The 17,126-nt window shown below is 37.6% G+C and overlaps 1 protein-coding gene across 1 annotated transcript in view; it reads right to left on the bottom strand.

The window, feature by feature from the left end:
• The window catches only part of CFAP44 (cilia and flagella associated protein 44), a 148,285-nt gene that overhangs the window by 20,512 nt on the left and 110,647 nt on the right, over positions 1-17,126 (bottom strand). Inside the window, exons 25-28 of the mRNA XM_036243429.1 lie at positions 11,651-11,828; positions 4,501-5,001; positions 1,710-1,913; positions 438-633 (exon numbers count right to left, since the gene is read on the bottom strand). Of these exons, the coding sequence (XP_036099322.1) occupies positions 438-633; positions 1,710-1,913; positions 4,501-5,001; positions 11,651-11,828 (1,079 nt within the window). The remainder of the gene's footprint in view (positions 1-437; positions 634-1,709; positions 1,914-4,500; positions 5,002-11,650; positions 11,829-17,126) is intronic.

Below are 17,126 nucleotides of genomic sequence, written 5' to 3'. Positions count from 1 at the left end.
ATCAGTTTTTGCTTCACGTCTTGCAGCTCTGTTGTTTTATGCATCCACATTTATGATTGCGATGTCTTCTTGGTAGATTGACACTTTTATCATTATACAAGCTTTTTCTGTCTCCAGTAATTTTTTTTTTGCTCTGAAATGTACTTTATCTGATATTTAATCAGCCATTCCTGCTTTATTTGATTAATATTTGTATAACATTTCTTTTCCTTCCTCTCATTTTCAAGTTGATTTTATATTTATATATATAAAACACTGTCTGATGAAGCAGATAAAGTGATACTTTACCTATAGAGACCTAAAAGGTTTATACCTCTGCTCTTTAAATCCCACAATGCCTCTACATTGTCCATGTTGTAGTGAAGACAATTTTGTTATTTCTTTACTTCATGCTAATGAGAAAAAACTATTATCATATATAAGAAAGAAATACAAACCAGCATCTCCTTCAACCTCCTTTTTCTTCACCCGCTTTATCTTCTTCTTTAGGACCTTCATGAGGAAGTTAGCAAATTTATTGTTTTCTCCAATGGCTGTTTGGAAGCCAGCATAGAGTGCCTTCTCTTGGTCCTGGAGCCTGGTGATTTCATTCTTTTTCTCTTCCATCTCCTTAAGAGTTTCATTGATTCTCCACTAAACAAACAAGAACAAGAAAAAACAAAAATATTTCTAATAAACCAGGTTCAGAGAACAATGTACATTACAAGGTAAGGTTACAGCTACGCACATTTTTAAAGCTTCTTAATAGAAGTTTACATTTCTGATGTTTGCAGAGCCATCCATTTACTTGATTAAAATTTTATAATTCTTTTGTTAAAAAAGTTACATTCATAATCAAATATGATCAGTTTTTTATTGTTTAGTTTCCTCAAAAAAATCTAAATTAAATAAACTGAAATTTTTACTGATATATGGATATCAACTAACATATTTGCATGTGTGGTCTCAAAAACAAATTTTTTTCATATCTATACAGGAGTAGGAAAAAGTAGGGTTACAGTTGTGAGTACTGTAACACAGAGTTTATTCCTGTATTATTATTTGTTGTACTGTTTATTGTATTACAACTGTAAACCTAATTTTACCCACCACATATAATAACTAGTAAAAAGATATATCTTAGTGAAGCTGAAATTTCTAAAAATTGATGTCTCCATTCTGTATGTAATATCTATTTAACAGAATCTTTCTTCCTTTAGGACAAAGAGAGATGGCATAATTTACCTCTTTAAATTTAACATGTATATATAACAAAAAAAGGGAAACAACTTCCTGTAATATTTAATTATATAATACTCTATCATAGATAGCTATCATATCTAAGAAACTCATCAACTTCTTTTCCAGTTATATTCATAAGAATAGCATACAATTAAAACTCAACTTCACATGGTAGGTAGTAACAACAAAAATATAAACTTTGGAAATCCATGGATAGACTAAATATATGGCTCACTTTTGAAAATTTTCTTCTGCCTTACAAAATAGCAGATCAAATTCACTAGAAATCTAACTCACTTCTCTCTGACCAAGGGTACGAAAAAACAGAGAGCAAGCCTAAATAATGAGGAAAAAGAGAACAGACAGAAGACAAGGAAGAGATGAAGACTAAACAAGAAGGGAAATTAAGTTGAGAAGAAGAAAAGAAGAATCAAGTTCCCTCCATAACTAAGGGTGCAACCAGCTAGCATTTTCCTGCCCATTCATACTTGCATCTCCTGTTCCTCTTTGTCTAACGAAGTAACACGCTCTTGAAGAATATTCTCCTGTTTTTCAAAATTCTTGAGGAGAAGCATTTCTTGAAACAATGTGACATGGTTCAGGTCAGATAATTTCATCTGAGTATCTAGTTTCAGTTTCTGGTGCCTCAGGAGACGGAGTTCTGCATCAAAAGTGACAATCAGTTCTTTGATCTGAGGTGGAAAAAGATTTGAGGACATGTTAGAAATTATGAACAGGTAAATGTATTTTTTAATACATTTAGGTAAAAGCATCTTCTCATTATGCCCTTATTATGCCTAGTGTGTGTGTGGTTGTGTTATGGTGTGTTCGTGATTGTGTCTAGTCATGTAAATCATTCATCAATAGTCTTAAATTTACATAAATTTATTTATTTATTAAATGGTAGAATTCAGTAACTATAGTTCTTCCAACTATTTTTCTACCATTGAAAAAGTCATTGCTCAAGAATGCCCTTTTTGCTGTACTGAATGGTGTTAAGTCAGAGACAATAAGCTCTTTGTGGGTTGTGTTTATATCTACCTCCATTATATCCCCACAGTATTTCTACATAGACTTTCACACAGTACACACTAAATGTTTCCCTCAACTTCTTATTTTGAAAATTTTCAAATCTGTCAAACGATAAATATTTTTAATTAGATAAATATAATCAAGGACCCACAAGAAACCTGTCAATGTTATTATAGAAAGGAAGAAGTTGAGGCTAAAGGTGATCTTCCTGCGATCAAAGCTAATTGTCACAGAGCTGGAATAAGAACCCAGGTTCCCAAGTCCTGGTCTAGACATTACTCATCTGACATCCTAATGATTTTAAATCCTCAGTTTTGCTCTGATTTTGGCACAGCTTCTCCCCAACCCCTTCCCAAAGGAGATGAAGAGATCGAGAGAGAGCCCCAAGGACTGATACTCCGGAGGAAACTCATACAGCAGGAAGAAGACAAACCATTGCATGTCTTTCATTAGGCTGTACATGATGGGGGAGCCTCAACTCCCAAATGCTTGTAACGAGTGAGGGCCCAGATTGGTGCTGAGAAAAGTGAAGAGATCCGTGGGTTTGGGGCAGTAAAATTGTTGGAGCATTTCATATGGCATAAAAACAAACAAAAGAAAACCAAGGATTGGACTGACAACCCTCAGAAGAGGGGGTGGTGGGGGGAGGGAAGAGATAAACCACAGAACTTATATGCATGTACGCATAACCAATGGACATGGACAACAAAGCTGAGGATGGAGCTGGGGAGATGGGAAGGAGGGTGTCAATGGGGTAAAAAAGGAGAAAAGTCTGTAACAAAAATAAAATAAATAGAAATATAATGCAAGCTACATAGCTAATTTAAAAATTTCCAGTAGTCACATTAAGAAAATAAAAAAGAAATAGATGAAATAAAAAAAAATAAAACAAAGGAAAAGAAAAAAATTAAACTTTATGTAGGGCTTTGGACTAAGTGCGCTCCCCAAAAATGTTTGTTCAACAAATTTGAATTATTTTTGGAGGCAGGGCTATATATTTTTAGTACAAGAGCATTCTGAAACTTATCATATAGGTGTCCAAGTTTCTAAGGGGTTCACTTGTTCTATTCTCTCTTACCCCCGACAGCCTACAAGCTTTATGAAAATGAGAATGTGTCTGACTTGAGGACTGGTACATTGCTATACCTAGCTTGCTTTGTCCCTGCTCATAGAATGTCCAATACATATTTTTAATTAATAAAGTAAATAGGTCAATAAAGTCAAAACTTTTCACTGAATATCTACTATATGTCTGGCATTGTCCGAGACACTGTGGGGACATCAGAAGAAGTTTCTATGCCTTCCCTCAAGAACTGCATAACCTAATTTGCAAGACAAAACTCACACACATAAAACAGCAAGAAAATGAAGTACAAAACGTGATGTGCTGATTATAGGTGCAACTGATGTTTTAAAAGAAGAGGGTATGTAATGTGGACAGAAGGTCTAGAAGGGGTTTGGAACTGGAAAGGAAGTCATTGCAGATAGAAGGAAATAGCAAAAGACAAAGCACAGATATGAAACTGAATTGGGGAAGAGAAGTGGGGAGAAGCAGGAAGAGTGAGAATACTGGGCTGGATGAAGTAGAGATAATGGGTGAAGAATAAGGTTGGAAAGCTATAAGGGCTGCTTAGCTGGAAAAGACACAATGAGGAAAAGGACTCTATGTGGCTGGTGGCAGGGAGCTGTCTATCCAGGAGAGGTCCCTTTCCTTCTATATCCGGAGTACCTCCTGCACAACGGGTCCCAGTCTGGTCCTGATCTTCTTAGAAATAAAAATAGTTGGCATTCTAGCTACAGAGCAATTTTGAAGTCATTCATCAACATGAACACTCCACTGTTGGAGCAAATCACAAATTAGAGAAAGGGGAGAGTATAAAAAGCAGAGGGTGGCCCATTTTCTCTGGAAGGTTTTTATTATAGTCCATGCTTTACGTGAAAGCTGCTCCATCACTTCCCCTTCACCATGGCTTCAGTTAGATGCCAATTAACATGGATTTGCCCCTAATGCTTAGTTAGCTTTCCAAAAAGGAAGATGTTACAAAGGTACAAAGTTCTGGGCAGAGCACAATGATTTTCAGAAAACCAGGGGTGGGGAGGAAGCCAAGCCATTGGTGAGTTGTGGGCTGCTCAGGGTTTGGGGAAGGTTAATGTAGAAAAAAAAATTAAATAAATAAATAAGAAATTAGATCAACTTCCCTGCTCCATTCCCTTTCAGCTTTAAATAGGCACAGTCTCACCCCTTACCCTGTTGGCCAAATACTGCTGCATGTACATGTGCTTAATCTCATTTCTCTTCATAATCTCCAGCTCTACATCAGTTGGATCTGCTTTTTCAAATTCCAAGAATTTTGGAATATCTAGACCAAATGTCGATGCCCTTGCTGATTTAGACAATGAACCTCGTGTTGTCATATCCCCGTCCTTTCCAGAAGACAATTTAAGGAATCCTCCACTGAAGGATATAGACCCTGTCTGTTCTGTTTGAGGGGCCTTTTCGGACTCATTTTCCTTATGCTTATGCTTAAACGCAAAGAGAGTGTCTTCGTCATAGTAAAATCTCTTTTCAGGAACTTCCTCCGGGTACATCTGAGGGATTTCAGGAATGGGGATGTGCTTGGACTCATGAAGAATTGCCTGAATGCTCTTCAGCTCTTGCACCAGGCACTGTATCTCCTCGATGACAGCCACTTTCAGGTCTCGAAGAGAGAGGATGGACTTATTAAAGTGCATTTTCTTTGAGTGGGTCTGATAAAAAGAACAGAAAGGAAGCAAAATGATAACCCACTCACAAAGGACAGTTTCAAATATGATTTGCTTTTGGCCCCTGACTGGTATGCCTAACAAAAATTCAAGATAAAAATGTATCTGACCATTCCTGTTCACTTCTAAATTACTCCTTTCTCTAGCATTTAGGCTTTTCCTCATTTCGCCTTTCTGAAAGGGGGAGATAGTTTGGATACAACCTGTGGTATCCCTCAGCTGGCTCATAGGGCTGAGTTCCCCTGTCCTCCCCTCCCACTACTCACTGGAAGTCCTTCCTGAAGGATTGCACTCAGCCAGGTCCCAGGGAGGAGAGGGTCATTCTTTGCCCAGAAACACACAAGTAACTGTCCTTTTCTGATGGAAAGTCAAATATCATTGTCTTACACTCACTCAGGATTGCCTACCTAGGGCCAAACTATAATTAAGCCTATTTGCATTCTATATTTTGGCCACATATTACTGTTACTCCTTGTGCAGGCAAAGTAATGACCCTAAATTTCAGTATCATATCACACCAAGAGGTCCCAGGACTCTTCTTTATTTCCTTCTCCATTTATCTAAGCCAAGTTGTGCCCCCTGCCTCTACCCACAGGTGTCATACAGACCCATGTCTCCTTCATACCCTTACCAGAACCTATGGGTCCATGCAACCCTGCTCCTGTGAGCAGTTAAAGCAACTAGATGGTCCAAAGATTGTTAAGAGTTACTTTGCATAAATACACAGATTACAAAAATAAAAGATCAAAAGGCACAGAAAACTTAAACTTGTATGTTTACTATCTATGTAACAAAATAGAAGCAATGTTTTACATACTCAAGAACACACCTTTAAAGCATTAAGGCTTAAACTCAAAATCCAGCATTTGGGTGAATGGAGGATCACTTCTGAAGCACCTACAGGACTGAGAATTGAGCTTAAAAGATGAAACCCAAACCAGTCTAGTAGCTTAAGGCTACCTCTTAAAGGAGCCCTCTTCATACATCAACCCTTTCTTTCTACTTTTTCAAATATGCACACATCTAAACACTGGCCAGGGGGAGAAGGGATGTATAATAAACTATTTTTAAAATATTTAATACTTTTCAATGATTTTTAATTTAACCATGACAAGAATGACCATTTATTGACTTTGACCTTTACATCAACCCTATGAGTTACACTAGACATGTCTTACTGTTGTTCATTGGAATTAATACCTTTTTTACAAACAATATAACTTAGGGGTATTTACAAGACTAACAAAGTTTACAAAGCTATGAAGTGTTAGAGATGACAACAGAACTCCAATCTTCTGACTTGTAGAATAGCATGCTCTACATTCTGTTATGCTTCCACTTTAATAAAGTGGATTTTGGTGTAATGCAATTCAGTTTAAAACATCCATCATCTCTAGTTAGACTGACATTTCAGGTTGGATGACTGGAAAATTGTGGTCAAAAGAATATGTTCTATGATGACAAATGTAACATGAAAGATGAAACAAGAACTACCTCAGATGAACAGAAAAGCAACCCAAATGGTCACTAATAAAATGCTCAATGGTGGGGGGATGGGTTCAAGATGGCAGTGTAGGAAGATCCTAATTCACCTCCTCCTGTGGACACACCATCCCTACGGATCAATTCCCTCTGAAAAAGACCTTAAAATAGTTGAACAGCTAGCTCCTCCACAACAAAGGATAAAAGGGCCATATCGAGATGGATAGGAGAAGCAGAAATGTGGTCTCACCAAAACCATTCCAGCACAAAGACCCACAACAGAAAGAAATCTCACAAACATGAAGCGATTCCATAAGAAGCAAGGAATTTGTGCCCCACATCAGATACCATAACTCTTGGGACTTGCACCAGAGATACAACACCCCCCCCCCCCAAAAAAAAAAAATCTGACTTTGAAAGCCAGTGGAGTTTATGACCAGGAGACTCAAAAGTCTGTGGAGAAAGGAAAGTTAGTTTTTAAAGGACTCACATGCAGACTCACTCACCTGGATCCAGCACAAATGCAGCTGTTGAAAAAGTATCTAGACCATATGTAAAGGAGATTCATTAGCCAATATTAAAATGACTACTGGGACTTTCTCTAAGGATGAAAGTGCTGGTGAGTACCATTTTTGTACTCTTAGTACACTTTACTGGCACTGGTGCTGGCAGTGTCATATTTGTGCTCCCTCTACCTTCTAGCACTTACAGGCTTGTCCCACCCCATCAGCAGGCTTGCCCTGTCACCACATCCTCCCACAGCCAGCTGCAGCCAGCAGACTCACTCACACACCCTTCTGTAGGCCCACTGAGATCAGATGAATGTGATCCACACAGGGGACACCCCTTGAGCGCCTGGCTATGGTGGCTACAAGGACTGTGTTGTTAGGCCCCATAGGACTGAAACATTCAGAGAAGCAGTTCTTGGCAAGTTAACCCCCGCCCCCACCACAGTTCTGCACAGATAGCTGATTGAAACACCTCCCCAGTCTTCATATGGAAAAGGCCTATTTACTTGTCTTGGATTATGAGCCTAAAGGGCAGGCTTTAGGTTTACCACACATTAGAGGCCATGAAGGAGCTATCAGGGGACATCATCTTTGTGCTCTCTCTTGACCTCACTACAGCTCATTGGTTCCTCCCAGAAAGGAGCTTACACACTCATCTGGAGCCCTGATTTGTGCAAATATTACCAAGGGGACACCTTTAAGTAGCCTGATTTGGAGGCCAGCAGGGGTCATGACTGCAGTCTCACAGGACTACATATATTTGCATACTTTAAAAGGTGCTCCTGAATGTTCTGTGATTCTTCCTCTGGAACACTGACAGGGCTTGGCATACCCTCAATAACTGGGACCTATCAAGAATAAATCAGGCTGCTTAGAAAATCACAAAGGTTTGAGAGATAAGAAAGAGGTAGAGCAAGGTAGAACACAAGGTACATTGCTTATATAAAGCCAATCCTTTGAGACTGGGAGAGGTAGTTGTTTTGCCTAATACACAGAAACAAACACAGAGAGACAAGCTAAATGAGGAAGAATATGTTCCAAATGAAAAAACAAGTTAAGCCCAAGAAAGAAAACCTTTATGAAATATAGATAAGTAACTTACCTGATAATGAGTTAAAAGTAATGGACATAAAGATACTCACTGAACCTGGGAGAAAGTGAATGAACAAAGTGAGAACTTCAACAAAGAGATAAAAAATATAAGAGAATACCATACAGAAGTCACAGAGCTGAAGAATACAATAACTTAGATGGAAAAACACACTAGAAGGATTCAATAACAAACTACGTGAAGCAGAAAAACAAATGATTGACTGCAAGACAAGGCAGTAGGACTCACTCAAACAGAGCCAGAAAACAAAGGATTTTAAAAAGTGAAGATAGTTTAAGGGACAATGGGACAACACCAAGTGGAATAACATTAACATTATGGAAATCCGAGAAAGAATGGTGCAGAAAACTTATTTGAAGAAAAAATGGCCAGAATCTTCCCTAACCTGGGGAAGGAAGCAGATATCCAGGTCCAGGAAGCACAGAGAATTCAAAAAAGATGAACCCAAAGAGATCCACAACAAGATACATTACAATTAAGATAAATGAACAGATTATAAAAGTAACAGGGGAAAAAAAAACTTCATTATGTACAAGGAAACTCCCAAAAGACTATCAGATGATTTCTCAGCAACTGACCAAGAAGTGGGTGGCATGACACATTCAAAGTGCTGAAAGAAAAAACTTCCAATTACTACTCTACCCAGAAAGGTTATCATTCAGAATAAAGGGAGAAATAAACAATTTCCTAAATGAGCAATGAGTTCATCCCCATTAAAGTGGCTTTGTCAGACATGTTAATGGGACTTCTTTAAGCTGAAAAGCAAAGGCATTATCCAGTAATAAGAAAACCTGTGAACCCTGGCTGGTGTGGCTCAGCTGTTAGAGTGACTGCCCGCAGACCAAAGAGACATGGGTTTGATTCCAGACAAGGCATGTACCTTGGTTGTGATTCCATTCCCAGCCCTGATTGGGGTCGTGTGAGAGGCAACCAATCAATGTGTGTCTCTCACATTCATGTTTTTTTCTCTCTCTCTCCTTCTCTCTCTCTCTCTGTCTTCTATCCCCCTCCCTCCCACTCTATTTGAAAATCAATGGAAAAATATCCTCAGGCAAGGATTGAAAACGAAGAAAGAAAGAGAGGGGGGAAAGGGAGGGAAAGAAGGAGGGAAGGAGGGAAGGAGGGAAGGAGGGAGGGAGGGAGGGAGGAAGAAAGGAAGGAAGGAAGGAAGGAAGGAAGGAAGGAAGGAAGGAAGGAAGGAAGGAAGGAAGGAAGAAAGAAAGAAAGAAAGAAAGAAAGAAAGAAAGAAAGAAAGAAAGAAAGAAAGAAAGAAAGAAAGAAAACATGAAAGTATAAAGCTCAATGGTAGAGTCAAATATAGGTAGTGCATTGATCACTTATAAAATGCATTCAAACTTAAATAGCTATCAACTTAAAACAGAATGACTGTGTGTGTGTGTGTGTGTGTGTGTGTGTGTGTGTGTGTGTAAACAAAAGATAATGAGAAAGAAATCTAAACATAACACTAAGGAAAGTCATCAAACCACAAAGGAAGAGAACAACAGAACTACAAAACCAGCCAGAAAACAATTAAAAGAAGTCATAAGTCATACCTATCAATAATTACTTTAAATGTAAATGGACTAAATCCCCCAATCAAAAAGAAACAGAGTGGCTGAATGGATATAAAAAAAAACAAAACAAGATTCATCTATACACTTCCTACAAGAGACTCACTTCAGTTCTAATAACTCACACAGATTGAAAGTGAAGAGATGGATATAGATATTCCATACAAATAAAAATAAAAAGAAAGCTAGTGTAGTTATACTTATATCAGACAAAACACACTTTGAAACAAAAACTATAATAAAAGACAAATAAAGACATTGCATAATGACAAAAGGGGTCAGTTCAACAAGAGGATATAACATTTGTAAAACTCATTCACCCAATGTAGAAGCACCAAAATATATAAAGCAACTGTTAACAGACTTAAAAGGAGAAAATGACAGCATGCAATGATAGTAAGAGATTTTAATACCCCACTTCCATCAATAGATAGATAACTCAGTAAGAAACATCAACTTTAAAAAAATACATTAGGCCAAATATACTTAACAGATATATACAGAACATTCTATCCAAATGCATTAAAATATACATTTGTGCCCTGGCCGGTTTGGCTCAGCGGTTGGAGCGTTGGCCTGCGGTACAGAGAGACCCGGGTTCGGTTCCCGCTAAGGGCACGTACCTCGGTTGCAGTTTGTCCCCGGCCCTGGTTGGTCATGCGGGTGGCAGCCACTCGATGTGTCCCTTTCACATCGATGTTTCTCTCTCTCTCTCTCCCTCCCGCTCTATCTGAACAAAAAATGGAAAAATGTCCTCGGGTGAGGATAAAAAATAAAAATAAAAAAAAATAAAATAAAATATACATTCGTTTCAAGTGCACAATATTCTATGTGCAGCATATATCACATTAGGCCACAAAACAAGTCTCCATAATTTAAGAAGATTCATATCTCATCAAGCATCTTTTCCTACTACAATGGCACAAAACTAGAAATCAAATGTAATAAGAAAACTGAAAAAAATCACAAATATGTGGAGATTAAGTAAGATTATTCAACAACCAATAGGTCAATGAAAAAATCAATGAGGAAATCAAAAAATACATGGACACAAATGAAAATGGAAATACAACATTTCAAAGTGTATGGGATGCAGAAAAAAATGTTCGAAGAGGGAAGTTCATAAAGATCAGAGTAGAATTAAATAAAATAGAGACCATAAAACAATAGAAAAAAATCAAAGAAACTAAGAGCTGGATTTTTTAAAAGAAAAACAAAATTGACAAATCTTTAGCTAGACTCACCAAGAAAAAATAGGAAATAAAACAGAAGTTACAACTGATACCACAGAATTGCTATTAATAAGAAACTATTAACAATTACACACCAACAAATTGGACAACCAAGAAGAAATGGATACATTCCTAGACACATGCATACACTCTTCCAAGTATGAACCATGAAGAAGTAGAAAATCTGAGTAGACCAATTACCAGTGAGAAGATTAAGTCAGTAATTAAAAAAAAAAAAAATCCCAACAATATTTTTCATGATCATCTAGAAAAATGCCCCCTTTCTACAAATGAGGGCACTGAGGCCTATATGAACATGAAGTTCTTTTCCAGTTCTAAATTTCTATGACTGTAGATTGTTATGGACTTGATAGTGAAATGGGTGGTTTTAGCAAAATTGAATTAAAAACCCAGGTGCCGCCCTGGCTGGTTTGGCTCAGCGGTTAGAGCGTCGGCCTGCGGTCCTGAGAGACCCGGGTTCGGTTCCCGCTAAGGGCGCGTACCTCGGTTGCAGTTTGTCCCCGGCCCTGGTCGGTTGTGCGGGTGGCAGCCACTCGATGTGTCCCTTTCACGTCGATGTTTCTCTCTCTCTCTCTCTCTCTGTTCCTCTCTCTCCCTCCCACTCTACCTGAGCAAAAAATTGAAAAATGTCCTCCGGTGAGGATAAAAAAATAAAAATAAAAAAAAACCCAGGTGCCTCTCACTGTCTTACAAGCTGTGAGTAAGTACCATAGAGTCTAGCTGTCCCAGTTCTTCCTCTTTCTTGGCAGCATTTATTCTCATGTGCTCGGGTATCTTATAGTCTGGGGCTGTCTTCAGATTGAAGTCTCCCATATACAACTGAGCCTCTTTGATGGCTTGAACATCTTTGGGATCTTCATAATCATCAGCAGGTTTACTCTTGTACCTATGAGAAAAATAGAAAAGTCAGCCACAAATATAACAATAAACTCTAATTTGTCTACTTTACTATAGGTATATAATCAAATTTAATCATGAAGCAAAAGTATAATTCTTAGTCTGCGATGTTACTTTTGTCTATGGAGTTCAAGCATTTTTTAAAGTTGACTTTTTAAAAATATTTTTTCTTTGTGTATTATTTTTGTTTTTAATTTGAGAGAGAGAGGGAGGGAGGGAGAGAGAGAGAGAGTGAGAGAGAAATGTCGTTGAGAGAGAACATTGACTGGCTGCCTCCTGCATGCCCCTCACTGGGGACCAGACCCACAAACTGGGCATGTGTCCTGATTGGGAATCAAACTGGCGACCTCTTGATGCATGGGTCAATGCTCAATCAGTGAGCCACACCGGCCAGGCTAAAGTTGACTTTTTAAAGCATCTCAAGCAACATAATACACAGAGTCATACATCCACCAAATGGTGCTCAAATAATCTGAATCATTCCTTGGCTTTGGTTCATTTCTAAGCAATTTGCATTCATACTGTTATTTATTCTTGCAATAGAAATTAAGCCTTGGAGATGGGGTAAGGTTTTATTACTATTATTATTCACTAAAAAGTTAATTGAAATTTTTAATAACATAAGTGATTGTCACAAGATTTGTCATAACATTTTCCCAAGAGGCATCTAATTCAAAATTATGGCATGGACATATGTGTTCAACTTCCCAACTCTCCCCAAACTCCATGGAAATGGTAGTGTAGAGGAATGAAAGGGAATAAATCATTAGAAAAGGTGACAATGGGATAGATAGCTATGAGCAAACAGTAATAGGAATGTATTTCTAGAAGACAGAAGATGCAATTGTATTAATGGATAAACCAGACCAAGAAAATTGTAGCCCAGAATACTCCCAGGAGAAGGCTATAAAAAGATGAATATGGTCTTCTTGGTAGAGTTCCTAGGAGACTCTAAGCACAGAGTGGGCAAGTATGGAGCAGAGAATGGAATGTTCAATATTATTTGGCAAAATAAATTTAAGGATTGTAAAGGAATGCCTGAACCAGTTGGGTGCTCCCAACATTCCCATCTCTACACATACACAGCCACCTTCACTAACTTAGACTGAAATCGAAGAACTAATTTCTACATAACTATCTTTACAGAAATTGACCTATCTGCTTGGGAAGTACTGAGGCATCTGGGGTATGGGCTGGCACCCCACCATAAGAATCTTCATTGAGAGACCTTAATTTACCTATCTAATTCTTTAAAGTGAAGTCCATAAGTCAACATGAACATGTACATATCTTGCAGTCAGCATTGTAGGAAAACAAACATAAAATATAGGCAATGCATGGCATCTAATGTATTAATTGACAATACTTCATGTGTGTATAACAATGCTAAAAGGAAGAATTAATATATATTTTTTAATTTTAGAAAGAGAGGAAGGGAGAGAGAAAGAAACATCAATATAAGAGAGAAATATTGATAGGTTGCCTCCAGTATACACCCTGACCAGGGATCGAACCCGCAACCTGGGTATCTGTCGTGATGGGGAATCGAACCCGTGACTCTTCAGTGCATGAGATGATGCTCCAACCAACTTAGTCACACTGGCCAGGAAAAAATTAATATTTGTTTTTAAAAGGAAAGGAAAAGCCCTGGCCAGTTTGGCTCAGCAGTTGGAGCGTCAGCCTGCAGACCAGAGAGTCCCGGGTTCAGTTCCCGTTAGGCCCAGCAACTAGGGGCATGTACCAAAAATAAAATAAAAAGAAAGGAAAAGGAGAGAAAGAGAGAGAGAGAGAGCGCAAGCACACAAGTGTGGGCATATGCCTCTGTTCTGGGTCATATTAGAGAAGAAATGTGACAATTATTCTCATAGTAGGAATAACTAGAAAACTTAACAAAAAATATATAAAACAGCCCTGGCTGGTTTTGCTCAGTGGTTAGAGAGTCAGCTCAAAGACCAAAGAGTTGCAGGTTCTATCCCTGGCACCTGGGGGGAGGGGGTCATGTGGAAGACAACCAATCAATGTGTCTCTCTCACACTGATGTATGTTTCTCTCTCTCTCTCTTTCTCCTCCCCTCCCTCCCTTTCTCCCTTCCACTCTATCTAAAAATCAATGAAAAAAATATCCTCTGGTGAGGTTTAACAACAACAATATATAGTTGTTTTTGTTAATTTACCTCATTGGAGGATATATAAAAATATACCACTCTCACCACTTCTATTTGATATAGTAGAGAAGTCCTAGCCAGAGCGGTTAGGCAAGAAAAAGAAATAAAAGACATCCTAATTGGAAGGGAAGAAGTAAAACTGTCAGAATTTGCAGATGACGATATTATATATAGAAAATCCTAAATACTCCACCAAAATACTGTTGGAACTAATAAACAAATTCAGTAAAGTTGAAGGATACAAAAGAATAAAATACCTAGGAATAAATTTAAGGAGGTGAAAAACCTGTACACAAAAAACTGTAAGACACTGATGAAAGAAATTGAAGAAACTACAAAGAAATAGAAATGTAGTCTGTGCTCAGGGACTAGAAGAATATTGTTTAAAAGTCCATATTACCCAAAGCAATCTACAGATGCAATGCAATCCCTCAAAACTCCAATAACCTTTTTCACAGAAATAGAACAAACAACCCTAAAAATTGTGTGGAACCACAAAAGACCCAACATAGTCAAAGCAATCTTAGGAAAGAACAACAAAGCTGAAGGGTTAATGCTTCCTGAATTCAAATGCATTACAAAGCCATCATAATCAAACCTGTAAGGTACTGACATAAAACAGACAATAGAGCAATAGAGCAGAATAGAGAGTCCAGAAACAAGCACATACAGGTATGGACAATTAATTTACACAAATACAAAGTAGTTTTGAATATACAATTGGGAAAAACAGTCTTTTCAATTAAAGGTGCTGGGAAAAGTGGGCAGTCACATGCAAAACAATAAAACTGGATTATTATCTCATACCATACACAAAAATCACCTCAAAATGAATTAAAGATTTGAATGTAAGACCTAAAACCATAGAACTCCTAGAAGAAAACAGAGGGTAAGGCCCTTGACATTGGTCTTGGTGACAATTTTTTTGGATTTAACACCAAAAGCACAAGAAACAAAAGCAAAAATAAACAAATGAGACTACATCAAACTAAAGGTTTGTGCACAGAAAAAATATCAACAAAATGAAAAGGCAATCTACTGAATGGGAGAAAATATTTGGAAATCATATATCTGATAAGAGGTTAATATCCAAAACATATTTTTAAAACTCATATAACACAATGGTAAAATATGAAGGATTTTAATATAATTTTTTTCCCAAAGATGACATACATATGGCTGGCAGGTACATGAAAAGAAGTTCATCATTAATCATCAGGAAAATGCAAATTAAAACCACAATGAAATATCACCTCACACTTGTTGGAATGGCTATTATCAAAAGACAAGGGATAAATGTTGGCAAGGATATGGAGACAAGGGAAACTTTGTGCACTGTTGATGGAAATCTAAGCTGGTGTAGTCCTTAGGGAAAACAGTATGAAGTCTCCTCAAAAATTAAAATTACAAAGCTGTGGTAGATATATACAGTGGAATGCTATGCAGCCGTAAGGAAGAAAGATCTCTTATCCTTTGAGACAACATGGAGGGACCTCGAGAGTATTATGCTAAGCAAAATAAGCCAATCAGAGAAAGACAAATACCACAGGATCTCACTTATTTGTGGAATATAATTAACAAGGTGGGCTGATGAATGAAATAGACCCAGATACATAGAAAGGAGTATAGTTCAGACTGATAAACCTCAGAGGAGGGGGGTGGGGAGTATGGATGAGATGAACCAAAGAACTTATATGCATGTGTTCATAACAAATGGACATAAACAACAATGCTGGTGGAGTGGGGGGCGGGATGGGGAGGAGGGTATCTAGAGGGGAAAAAGGAAAAACATCTGTAACAAAAATAAATTAATAAATAAAATGCTAAGTAACTTGCATATTAAAACAAACAAACAAACAAAAAAGAACTATCATATGATTCAGCAATTTCATTTCTAGGTATTTATCCAAAAAAAGTGAAAGCACTCAAGAAGATACACGCCAAGTCCACTGCAGCATTATTTACAATAGCCAAAACATGGAAACAACTTTAAGTGTCCTTTAGTGGATGAATGGATAAAGAATGTCACACACACACACACACACACACACACACACACACAAATACTATTCAGCAATAAAAAGGAATGTAATCTTGCCACTTGCAACAACATGGGTGGACCTTGAACACATTATGCTAAATTAAATAAGTCAGAGAAAGACAAATACATATGATCACACTTACATGTGAAATATTAAGGGAAAAAACAAGCTCATAGATACAGAGAATTAATTAGTGGTTGCCAGAGGTAGTGGGTAGGTGTGGGTAAAATGGATGAAGTGGGGTCAAAAGGTACAAACCTCTAGTGTAAAATAAATAAGTCATGGGGATGCAATGTACAGCTTGGTGACTATAATATTTTATTGCATATTTGAAAATTGCTGAGAGAATATATCTTAAAACTTCTCATCACAAGAAAAAATATCCTGTTATTATGTATGGCGATGGATGTTAACTAGACTTATGTTGCTTATCACAATACATACAAATACCAAATCATTGTATTGTACATCTGAAACTAACATAATGTTGTATGTCAATTATACCTCACAAATTCTTTAAAAGTAGAAAAGATCAATGAAACTAAAAGCTTTTTTCTTTTTGAAGATAATCAAAATTTACAAACTTTTAGCTAGATTCACCAAGAAAAAGAGATGGTTCAAAATCAGAAATCAAAGATAAATTACAATTGATACCACAGAAATACAAAGGATCATAAGAGACTATTGTAAACAAGTAGTATACATCAACAAACTGGACAACCTAGAAGGAATAGATAAGTTCCAAGAAATATACAACCTACCAAGACTAAAACATGAAGAAATAAGAAGTCTGAACAGATTCATTACTGGTAAGGAGATTGAATCAGTAATCAGAAAATCTCCAAATGAGCAAAGTTCAGGACCAGATGGCTTCACTCATGAATGTGACAAAACATGTAAAGACTTAATACTGCTCTGGCTGGTTTGGCTCAGCAGTTAGAGCATCGGCCTGTGGTCCAGAGAGACCCGGGTTTGGTTCCCACTAAGGGCACGTACCTCGGTTGCAATTTGTCCCTGGCCCTGGTTGGATGCTGTGGGAGGCAGCCACTCGATTTGTCCCTTTTACACTGATGTTTCTGTT

This window comes from Molossus molossus, unplaced genomic scaffold (assembly GCF_014108415.1).
Source record: "Molossus molossus isolate mMolMol1 unplaced genomic scaffold, mMolMol1.p scaffold_m16_p_5, whole genome shotgun sequence".
Taxonomy (NCBI): domain Eukaryota; kingdom Metazoa; phylum Chordata; class Mammalia; order Chiroptera; family Molossidae; genus Molossus; species Molossus molossus.
Note: the sequence above shows the minus strand (reverse complement) of the source record. Positions and strands in the feature narration are given on the sequence as shown.